The 12,457-nt window shown below is 38.1% G+C and overlaps 1 protein-coding gene across 1 annotated transcript in view; it reads right to left on the minus strand.

Moving 5' to 3' along the window:
- The window catches only part of PRKACB (protein kinase cAMP-activated catalytic subunit beta), a 142,141-nt gene extending 129,894 nt beyond the window's left edge, over window positions 1-12,247 (minus strand). Inside the window, exon 1 of the mRNA XM_052636692.1 lies at window positions 12,056-12,247. Coding sequence (XP_052492652.1) covers window positions 12,056-12,101 — 46 coding nt within the window. The 5' untranslated portion in view covers window positions 12,102-12,247. The remainder of the gene's footprint in view (window positions 1-12,055) is intronic.
- Window positions 12,248-12,457: the final 210 nt, after the last annotated feature.

Genomic DNA, 12,457 nt, shown 5'->3' on the forward strand with positions numbered 1-12,457 from the left:
ACAGAATGAGTAAATTGTGATATACTCAAACAATAGAATATAATACAGCCAAGAGAATGGACAGTTTCTAATTATACTCAACAGTAGGGATGAATCAGACACAAAAGATTACTCACTGTATGATTACATTTATAAAGTAACCAAAACTAATCAATGCTATTGGAAGTAGGGAGAATGGTTACTATTGAAGAGTTAAAAAATTAGTTCTATAAATGTTATTATTTTAATAAATTTAACACACTGAATGTTAAAAATTCCCTACAGAATAACATCTGACTGTATGGGAAAATTCATGACATAAAAATGAAAAAAGTACAATGTATACCATACATGGCAGATTAGGTAATGGTTAAAATTGCGGGTTCTAAAGACTACTTGGGCTTCCCAAGTGGCACTAATAGTAAAGAACCCACCTGCCAATGCAGGAGACATAAGAGATATGGGTTCAATCCCTGAGTCAGGAAGATCCCCTGGAGGAGGGCACGGCAACCCACTTCAATATTCTTGCCTGGAGAATCCCATGGACAGAGGAACCTGGCAAGCTACATAGGATTATTAAGAGTCAGACACAACTGAAGTGACTGAGCAGGCAAAGACTACTTGAATTTGAATCCCAGTTTATATGCTATTGGGCAAATTACTTAACTGCTTCAGTTTCTTCACCTGCAAATGGTGTTAATGAAATTACAGACCACCTTGGGCTATAAGGTGGATCAAATAAAATAAATGGGATTAAGGCACTTATGATAGTGTCTGGCACATTATAAAAGTACTACACTATTATTATTACCCCCAAAAAAGAATTACTCCCCCCAAAGTAGTAATAACTGCAGGCAACTTTCTGAAACCCTCCTTCTTGCATCTAGGATTCTAGACAGATTTCTTTTATTAAACAATAGTTAATTTTTGAATTACATAGACCAAAGCTCCTTGTCTTTTGATAGATTAAATTTCTGTTAGAATTCAACACTGAGTTCCTGTTAGAATTTCAGTGAATTCAAAAGAGGTTCTATACTGTGTAACTCCCTTGCCATGTAAAAAGTGCTAAATTTTATGCTCAAATATAGCAACTAATCTCACTATCAGTTTTCTGGTTCAATCTTTCTCTGCCTTTTATTTTGAGACTCCTGTTTATTTTTTTAAATTTTACTTTAAAGATAACATGGTTCATATAAATGCCTTCTCTAGCAAAACACTTGAAATCTTTAGCTGTGGTAATATTAAGGGGGACTGGGGGCACTGATGTTGAGGAGGTCCAAGAGTGATTAATAAATAAATGAAGATTGACAATAAAATAGAAAGTTCCATTTCTGGCTTAGGAAAATGAAAAGCTTCCCCCACCCTCTAGCTCAGGGTTAAAAAAGAAAAAGATGTCTGAGATAAATCTGGCTAGGGTACAGTCTTCAGATACTCAATCAAACACTAATCTATGTGTTGCTGTGAAGGTATTTTGTAGATGTGATGAGAAGTCCATAATCAGGTCACTTGAAGTAAAGAAGATTATCATACATAAACTGAGTGGGTCTGATTCAATCAACTGAAAGGTCTTGGAAGAGCAGAACTGAAGCTTCCCTGAAGTCAGCCTGTGGACTGCAGCTTCAGCCTATATCTGAAAGTTCCAGCATGCTCTTCCTGACAATCTACCCCATGGATTTCAGACTTGCCCAGCCAGCCCCCAACTTGCAATATAGCTCTTAATATATAGCCTACTGGAGAAGGCAATGGCACCCCACTCCAGTACTCTTGCCTGGAAAATCCCATGGACAGAGGAGCCTGGTAGGCTGCAGTCCATGGGGTCGCCAAGAGTCGGACACGACTGAGCAACTTCACTTTCACTTCTCACTTTCATACACTGGAGAAGGAAATGGCAGTCCACTCCAGTGTTTTTGCTTGGAGAATCCCAGGGACTGGGGAGCCTGGTGGGCTGCCGTCTATGGTGTCGCACAGATTCGGACACGACTGAAGTGACTTAGCATATAGCCTATTAACAATGTTTCTCTGGCAGAACCATTGCTGATATAGGACTGAGTTTTCTAGCACTGGTAAGATTATTATGAAAGAGATAACTAAAGCATTTATAAATTTTTAATGAAGTACCTAATATGACATGGTGGTTAAGAACACAGATTCTAGAGCCACACTGCCTAGGTTCAAATTCCAGCTTGACTACTTACTATCCATGATACATCTAGCAAGCTGAGCTAGGATAGGAGGAGCTAAATTATAAACAGAACTGACTCTTACAAAAGAAGCTAAGTAACATCTGTACAAACATGTTCTCTCAATTTTGTGGCTAACATACCACAGTGGTCAGCTGATGCTCTATAGTCTTCTAATCGAATAAGTGGTACAGAAATTGAATACTTATTAAGTAGGACCCCAAAATAATGAGATCTCAACACAATATCTTTAATTTTTTGAGTCAAGGTCCAGATGGATAATACAGATTTGGCAAGGACTTACAGGTTTAGATTCAACAGTTGTTTTACTAGAAAACAAAAGTTTGAAGTCATTGAAAAGTTAACATTATACGAACAGTAGGCAACAGGGAATACAACCTTAAAACAATGGCCATAAAGCCTGGGACTTTATACCTTTTAATAGCAAGTCAGCTAAAGATAGGGAATTTACACTGGATTTTGAGAGGCAGTCCTAATGGCAAATGTACCACAGAATCGGCCCTCACTGTGAACTGTCAATTAGTTCATTTCTCTAAAGGAGTCCCAAATTTAGTTCAGAAAACTGTCCACACAGATACAGAACATTACTGAATCTATTTATATTATAATCAAAAACTGAAAAACCAAATAATTACCACAGGAAATACCCTATACTGTACTTCCAACAAAATTCTCGTGTTTGTACATTTACTTATTTAAAGCTTTCACTATACTATGAGCAACAAGAAGGCAACTCTTTATCTCCTTCATGACCCTCCTCCAAAATAAAAAAATATATAAATGAAGAGATGAATTATAATACATTAAAATATAAAAATTTAATCTATATCTCATTTCTATTTGAGCAATTTAAGTTACATCTTCATATCAGGGGAAATAATTTATTATTTGCAAACCTCAATATTAACAAGAAAGAGGGCTGTTTGTTACTATTAATGAGCATTTTTGAAGCTGTAAGGGACTGAAAGGGTTACAAAATCTACAAAAAAAGAAAAAAAGTTAAAAAAGCATCAATGTTTTCCAGCAATTTTTAAGTCACTAAAGATACTAGCTGAATTTATCAAAACAAATGCTTTTACCTTTAAACACAAATAATCAGTTAAATATATTTATTCTCTAAACCAAGTTTATGAAGGTTTCACTATACTTCTTTTATTGCTGTACAACTAGCTTTTATAAGTTTTGAGGAATAGCTTGTAAGTTCTAGTGTTTTAAATTCAGGTAAACAATTTTCTCTACCTATACATTTGGTTTATATACTTCAATCATGTAGACCTATTACAGAATAAAGAGTTCCAGGTTTGTTTTGTTTTGTTTCTCAGTTTATCCTCAAACAATAGACGTTCAATTCTCTTGCTCCTATTAGCTGTCCCTGATTTCAATACTACACATAACATGCTAAGGGTTTTTCACTAAGAATAGAATGTTTTATGTCTTGTTTTGAATCTACTCCCCTGATGACCAATATTTAGATGGTCTCTTTACCTACAGTAGAACATGAGAATATCTTCAAAGATCAATACAGTGATTCAAAATTTGTTTCTTAGGCCAAAATTCAGAAACTATAATTCTTTAACTACGGATCAAAAAATTTCTCCTAAATATATTACTGTATATTTGCTTACACTAAGGCTCATTTGCCAATTTACCCACATAATTTTGTGATAGTCTTTAATTCTCAAGTCTTGCTACTTTAAAAATAAACCTTCTTTCTTTTAATAAACATGTATGGAAATCACTGAACTATAAGGCCAGAAAAGACCATAACCTCTCTAACAAATTTGTCCTTCTTAATTTTATAGTACAGCTTGGAGGTATTAAAACACTTATCTAAAGTGAACTAATGGAAAGAATTAGAAAATAGAATTTAGATTTTTCTTATTCTGAGTTCACACTCTTACTATTAAATCACACTTTAAGTTTTTAATATCTATTTTAAAGATCTCTAGGAGAAGAATATTGATACTTAGTACAATATATGTTGGTACAATATTTTACATGTTTTCCTGCTACTCCACATGACTCTACAAAGCTCAATAGCTTACAGGATGCATACTTTAATAATGAAAGTAACACATTTTATCTGACTTTAATTTTGTTTCTTTAAAAGTTACACTGTTCTCATCAGTGCTCTGGCTTTTACTTTTTTCAAAACAAACAAAAAAAGCTAAACTTTTAGTGGCTACAGTTCTTAATTTATAGAAGCTACATCAGATGTCATACATAGTTCTATAGATTCTAAACAGCTAGCCTTAGAAGGGGAGCAAACTGAGATGCAATGTGGAAAAGAGCGTCCGATCATCCAAGGTCATTTTTCCCCCATAGTTGAGAGAATTATAGACAATCCACATATGAAATAACCAATCAGATATCATTTCTCAGAAATTCCATAGGCACCCTAAGTTCAACATGCCCCCCCCAAATCTGTTCCTTCCCTTATGTTCATTTCCTGACTCCATTAATGGCATCACAACCCACCCACCAAGGCAAAGAAGCTAAAAACTTGGGAGTTATTCCCAATCCCTCCTTTACCTCATTTCCCAAATGCAATCAGTAAAGCATAGTCTGCTCATTTTTAGTTTCCAAATTTCTTACATTTTAGGTCCTTCCTGTATCCCTACCTTTACCACCTTGATCCAGACCCTCAAAGTCCCTCACTTGAGAGAGAGTCTTCTAATAGATTTCCTGCCTCTACTTCACTTGTTCCATATGCCATCTTCACATCACCATCTAAGTAATCTCTCTAAAATCCAAATTTTATCATATCTTTCTCTTATTTCAGAGTCCACAATAGCTTTGATAGTTTTATCCCATAGGATGAAATTCAGATTCTGTCCATTTCTTGAGTCTCATCTTTCATTGTACAATCTCCCCTCTTCCCTACCACCAACCCTGTCCTTTTTAGTCATAATGAACAACTTACTTTCTTCCTGGAATATGTCATGCTGTTTCAACCCGCTGGATCTTTGCTCACTCTGTGTGTTCTGTCTTCTCAGAACACACTTCTTCCTGTAATTCTACTGTTGAACATTTACCGTTTTCAATGCTCAACCCAGGGCTCACCTCTTCTTTGAAGTCCTTTTTGGACTTCATCCCCCACCCACATCAGTGGAAATGACTATACTTTCTACTGGTTCCCCCAGTGAACTCAAGAAGCCATTTTTAACAGGTTTTTATATTAAGTTGTTGACATGTCTATCTCCCTCTTCCGAAATACGGGCATTCTGGAGCAGGTACTGGGTCCTATTCAATCTTTTTTCCCACAGACTTGCATAAAGTCTGTCACGTTTTAGGCATTCAATATGTTAGAATGAATAAATGAAAGCATGACTGAATGAACAAAGAAAAAAACAATAGAAGATACTCTTGAAGGAATATTTTTTAAATTAAGAAAAATACTCAATATAATATGGTACTGACCTAGGTATATTTACCTCCCATAAATACCACATTTTTCTATTTAATGTAGTTGTTTTTTTTCTTTCCCCATTAAAAACCTAAGATTTATTCCTTTGAGGAAATTTGGACATATATGTGTACTAGCATTTATTATCACATAAATATACAGACAATTTTATAAACTATACTAATTACTTATTTTATTAATTTAATGGAATATCAGAATGATTTATGGTCAACTCCTGACTATCTGGGCTTCCCAGCTGGGGCTAGTGGGAAAGAACCCACCTGCCAATGCAGGAGAGGTAAAAGACGCAGGTTCAATCCCTTTCCAACCCCCGGAGGAGGGCACGGCAACCCATTCCAGTATTCTTGCCTAGAGAATCCTCTGGTCAGAGGAGCCTGGCAGGCTACAGTCCACAGGGTCATAAAGAGTGGGACATGACTGAAGTAACTTAGCATACACTATCTGAAAGAATCTTAATACCTATATGTTGAATTACCTAGGATCTTTTCATGTGCTGCTTCTGCCACTCAGCCATGGCTTACTTTTCTAAACTAGCTTTCATGGCTCTAATTATCCTGTTGCTGGCAATGAAAAGCAACAATATCCTAAGTGCAGGACACTGACCAGGAGAATGGGAAAAATGGCTCCTGAACAGGAGGTAATTTTATACAGTAAATAATCTGCACAAAATTGAATCACAGAATCATGAAACTGAATGTGATATTAATAAAATGTATTTATCATCCGAATAGTGTGGTTGTTTTGATTTTTTTTATTTTTTAAACTAATGAAGACTATTTCAAAATTCTTCTGCGAATATATCAAAATGGAATGTTACTAATTTTCCTTTAAAAAATAACTGAAAGTTTAAAGACATGAATAAGATATGAGATCACTAAATTTGTTCTTATTCAAAGCTATAAAAATTTTCATTGAAATATATTCACTGAGTTCCAGTATTAAAAACTAAAAAAAATTCTAATTCTAGTAGAGTCCAATAAGGAAATTAACTTTGTACCTAACTCTACAGATTATATACAAATTACTAAACTATAATAATATGTTCACTAGGTTTGTAAATGCTTATTCAGATGAAAAACTGAAAAAATAAGTCAATTTCTAGTACAAGAAAAGATAAATACAGCATTTTGTCATCTATGAACACTTGTGAGGATCTACAAATTACAAAGATGATGGAAAGATAGGTTGGTGTTTTTATTACATGCTATGCTCTAAACTTGGAGAAGGAAATGCAATCTACTCCAGTATTCTTGCCTGGAGAATCCCATGCATAGAGGAGCCTGGCAGGCTATAGTCCATGGGGTCGCAAGAGTCGGACACAACTTAGTGACTAAATCACCACCACCATCATGCTCTAAACTATGCTATGCTCTAAACCTGTGCTGTCCAATATATCAAACACTAACGGCTGCATCTAAGTTAAAAATTCAGTTTCTCAGTTTCCCTGGTTACATTTCAAGTGCTCAATAGCTGCAGGCAGCTAGTGGCAACCACAGAAGACAATGTAGATAGGAACATTTCTACCACAGCAGAAAGTCTGATTGGATAGTGCCAAACTATGCAAACCATGGTATAAAATGCAAATTTCCAAATACTTTTAAAATGGCAGTACAAGTTCAAAAAGTAATTTTTCAATTGGCTATTTCACAGAAAGGGAAACTATACATATATGAATGAGAATAAAAAATTAAATACAAATATTAATGAAGGTTTAAGTATATAAAATCAATTTTCTATGGCTGACTCTGAAATTATACCATATTAAATCTGAAAAGACTTTCAAGGTAATTTAATCCTTCATCCTCAATTTATAGAAATTGAATCTAGAAGACAGCACAAGAAAAAAAAAAACAACTTTCATTTAAGATATCCAAATAGTCACTATTGAAAACAACCAAAATTTCCTATAATAATACTGATTAAAGTGAAGTCTAAACGATTCTGTGTGTCTCAGAATAAGCTTTTCTGTTGCATACAGAGGGTGTTTGCACAGTGGTTAGGATTTCAGGTTCTAAGGTTAATCTGCCTAGTTCAAATGTTACCCTTTCACTGAACTAGCTGTGCAACCTTAGGCAAGTCATTTAGGCTCTCTGAGCCTCCTTTTTCTCATCTATAATATAAAATGGAGCATAACTGAACTATGTTACATAGCTGAAAAGATTAAGAAAATTATGCATGCAAACTTAAGAGACTCTGGCACATAGTAAACCCTTAAAAAATGCTAGTTTTTATGAAACCTGCATTTTGGTTGAACCTAGTCTACTAATGGGTGACTTTCTTTAGCTTCCATTCATCTTCAAAAGTTCTTAAGACAGAGAAACACTCTGGAAAACATAAAAATGAAAATCATTGTATGAACACTGGTGGCTCTACCACTTGCAGTCACAGAAGAATGTGCATCCAAACCTCTACCAACACTGTAACCACAGGCCTCAGCACCATGGTTCTGACAGTGTTACACATAGAGCCCACAGGGAACATGCAAGGGGAACGGAAATCCACTGTGTGTGTGTGGTTTGGTTTTTTTTTTTTCATGAAATTAAAAAAAAAACTTTCAGGTTAAAATAGGTGACATGATTTTTATGTTGGGGACTGTGAATAAAGTGAAAGACAGGATAAGTGAAACAATTTTGAATGACAAGTTTAAAATTTCTCAGAGAATTATATGTTCACTTATTTTTCTAAAATTTATACTTCTGCCTATTAGCTGAGGTTTAAATAATTACATTCAAATTTTGAGACCCCTATATTTATGAGAAGACTCGTATATTTATTTACTGTATTTAGGAGAAGGGGATGACAGGATGAAACAGTTGGATGGCATCACCGATTCGATGGACATGTGTTTGACCAAGCTCCAGGAGTTGGTGATGGACAGGGAAGCCTGGTGTGCTACAGTCCATGGGGTCACAAAGAGCTGGACACAACTGAGTGACTGAACTGACTGATATTTATGAGTAATTTTTTTTTAAATATATAAAACAAGCAGGTATGTAAGAGTTGCTCTTTCATCAAGTTTTAAGACATCTCAATACAATTTCCCAGTTTACCACAGTAGAATAGGTACCCAACTTAATGTTGGGCTTCCCAGGTAGCACGGTGGTAAAGAATCTGCCTGCTAATGGGGAAGACACAAAAGAGACATGCATTCAATCCCCGGGTCGAGAAGATCACCTGGAGAAGGAAACAGCAACCCACTCCAGTATTCTTGCCTGGAAAATTCCATGGACAGAGGAGTCTGGTGGCCTACAGCCCATGGGGTCACAAAGAGTTGGACATGACTGAGTGCAGAACAGCAAGCACTGGAGTACAGACTTCAGTACAGTATAACATAAGCACCAGATGGTCCAAGCTAACTAAGACCCTGCTCAAAGATTTTTATGCCCAACTTCATTGTTCTGGAATATTTTTAGAACTAAGGTCCAGAATCACCTGTATAAGGCATAAGCCAAACCTCAAATCCTATCTGACCTGATATTTTTAAATCATTTCAAATCAAACATTTTCCTATTGGTAGTTTTCCGAGTTTTAATCTCCTATTCCATAATGTTAGCATTTGTCATATTTTGCTTTTCAGTTAACTTTTATATGTACATTTTCTCTTTCACATTAGATAGTAAAACTTCTTGAGCTTTTACTTACAGGGTCTCCATATGAAACTAATACACCTGGTAGACACTTTGAAAATCTTTGTTACTTGATTAGTTAGTGATGCAGAATAGAGTCAGGGGACCAGATTCAATTCCTTACACTGATATAACTAACAGTATGATCTCAGCTCCTGCTTCTTCAGAGGTCAAGTTCTCTTTGAAAAGGAATGATTACATAGGCTGATCTCTAGGACCACTTACATTTCTAAAAGCTTCCACTTTTATGTATTGGTTGAAGTTTAAATTCAGTTCAGTCGCTCAGTCGTGTCCTACCCTCTGCCCTGTGGACGACAGCCCGCCAGGTTTAAATAACTACATTCAAAGTCTGAAAGGCATATGTTGAAGTTTAAATAACTACATTCAAATTTTGAAAGCCATATATTTTCAAAAGTAATTTTTAAAAAACTATACAAGTCAGTTAGCTATATAATGGTATAAGTTATTCTTTCATTAAATATTAAGATATATAGATAAAAATGTCTTTGTTCACCACGGTAGACCAGCAGCAACATGATAACACTGCTCCAAATGAAATTACAAACTAATCAACATGTGACATTTCGAATGATTGTCCAGTGAGACAGTTATTTTCTCTTATCACTTCAAAATATGTATTCAAACTACTATAATGACCTTCAGTTTCCATAAATAAACTTCTATAAAAAGCTGGCTAACATACTTAAGAACTAGGCTGTCACTAACAGTTAAAGCTTATGAAATAATTTACTCAAGCATTTTTAAAGTTTCCATTCTGTTTCCAGTAAATATTCTAAGATTATCTCATAGCTAGAAGCTTCAAATGTCTAGGGGAGAATTTGTTTGATAACCTTCATAATGGAAATATATAGATCACAAAAGAGTCTACTATTACTATTAAAAATATAAACACTGTACAGGCCAGTACTTGTTAATAAAAAAATCACTGATATGATTCAATTACCAAGCACACTTTGTAATACATTAGTACATATTTTATCTTTATGTTGCTGCTGCTGCTAAGTCGCTTCAGTCGTGTCCGACTCTGTGAGACCCCACAGACGGCAGCCCACTAGGCTCCTCTGTCCCTGGGATTCTCCAGGCAAGAATACTGGAGTGGGTTGCCATTTCCTTCCCCAATGCATGAAAGTGAAAAGTAAAAGTGAATTCGCTCAGTCGTACCCGACTCCCAGCGACCCCATGGACTGGAGCCTACCAGGCTCCTCCATCCATGGGATTTTCCAGGCAAGAGTACTGGAGTGGGGTGCCATTGCCTTCTCCATCTTTATGTTAATAGAACTTCAAATTAGGAAAATGACAAAAGGAAGAAACAATTCTTTACACTTCCCTCATTTTTAATACTTTCTATACAGTTACTACATTTGTGCAATTATAAGAAAAAAGACCACTGAAGTTCCACCTCTACATTGTTTTGTTTTTTAAATGTCCATCTCACATATTGAAGACATTGAACTTTTCTGGAGCTCCTGAAAATTAATACCAAAACCTTATTGGTGAAACACAAACCACATAATTTGACCTAACTATTCATATTAAACAAAATGAATGACTAGATCTTTCCAAATTGATCCTGCTTTACTGACATGGGGGAAGTGAAGTGAAGTGAAAGTCTATCAGTTGTGTCTGACTCTGCAACACCATGGACTTTAGGGTCCATGGAATTCTCCAGGCCAGAATACTGGAGTGGGTAGCCTTTCCCTTCTCCAGGGGATCTTCCCAACCCAGGAATCGAACCCAGGTCTCCCGCATTGCAGGCGGATTCTTTACCAGCTGAGCCATACGGGAAGCCCTGATATTGGGGTGGGAGGGAGACTAAATTAGAAATTAACTTAAAAACACATTACAAACACGGAAACATTAAAAGACACTGTTTACACAAATTGGAATAAATCATGAGGTATCCCCTATTCATCTGGCATTGCCTCAAGTGCTTACATGTCATTTACTCCTAGTAACAAAACAAATACTTGTTATCTGTTCATTCTGAATTATAAGATCTGAGTTGTACCGGGCAAAGGCAAAAACCATCCAGATTTACTGATTGACTAATAGACAGACTGACAGATAAATAAACAAAATCATATGGCCATACAGTAAAGTGCAGAGTGCCTGCACTTGCAGCACTCAGAAGAAATCCACGGTATTCTGGAAGCACTTCAACTCGGAGTAACAGTCCGAGTTGTCTGAAATGTTTTACAGACATTGTAGCAAATTTTTGAATGTCTTAAGAAAAGGCAAATCCGTCCTGCTATTTTTCTCTAATGGGAAAAGTTGCTGCTCACTCTATTTTCAACTCCTAACCTGAAGAGATGGAGGATCTCTAAAGCAGTTACCCATTTAGGATTAACCTCACCTGCGGAGAAGCAGAGCAGCAGTCCCTGACCTGATGATAGAATTGGGTTAGACCCAAGTGATGGAGGGAAAAGAGACAACACTACCTGTGGCTCCCAAAGCGGGGGACGGGGGCGGGGGGCGGGGAGGGAGAGAGCTTGGGATGGTCCAAGAGACTTCTTTATCCCGACCATATTTGGGGAAGCGTCTAAGCTTGGGAGTACCCCCACTCTAGTGTAAAAGGGAGTCACGGGGACCTCTCTCCTCCCTCGCCCTCTCCATCCGGCCCTCGACGCTCAGCTCTCTCGCCGGAGCTGGGGGGAGGGAGTGGAGGAGGAAGGCAGCTGGTCCCCAGGGCCCCCTTGAGTGGTTCCCGGCGGCCGCTGAGGCCTGGACCATGCCTGCGGCCTCCGGGCTCCGACCCCGCGCCAGCCCGCCCAGCGGGCCCCCAGACCCGGCCCTTGACTCACCGCTCTCCACCTCGCTGCCTTTCTTGGCGGTCGCCGCGTTCCCCATGACTGGGGCGATGGGAGGAAGGGTTGAGGGAAGGGAAGCGGGGCTGGCACCGTCCCCGCTGCTCCACAGGCAAAGGCAGCTCCCGCTTCTACACCGGTCACAACAGTCAGTGCCCCCGGGACTGGCGCCCAGAATGCTGGCGGGAAGACTGGGCAGGTTCTGAAGCCAGGGCTTCAGCGAACTCAGCCCCGGCGGCAACGGCGGTGGCGGCGGCGGCGGCGGCGGCGGCGGCGGCGGCGCAGACACTCCCCCTTCCCCCGCCCCGCCCCCCCTGCGCGCCCCCGGGCAGTCGCGCACCCGGGCCCGGGACCCTGTCCCTCTTCGCCAGCGGGCGCGCGCGCCGGAAGTGACGTGCC

This window comes from Budorcas taxicolor, chromosome 3 (genome assembly GCF_023091745.1).
Source record: "Budorcas taxicolor isolate Tak-1 chromosome 3, Takin1.1, whole genome shotgun sequence".
NCBI classification, from domain to species: Eukaryota; Metazoa; Chordata; class Mammalia; order Artiodactyla; family Bovidae; genus Budorcas; species Budorcas taxicolor.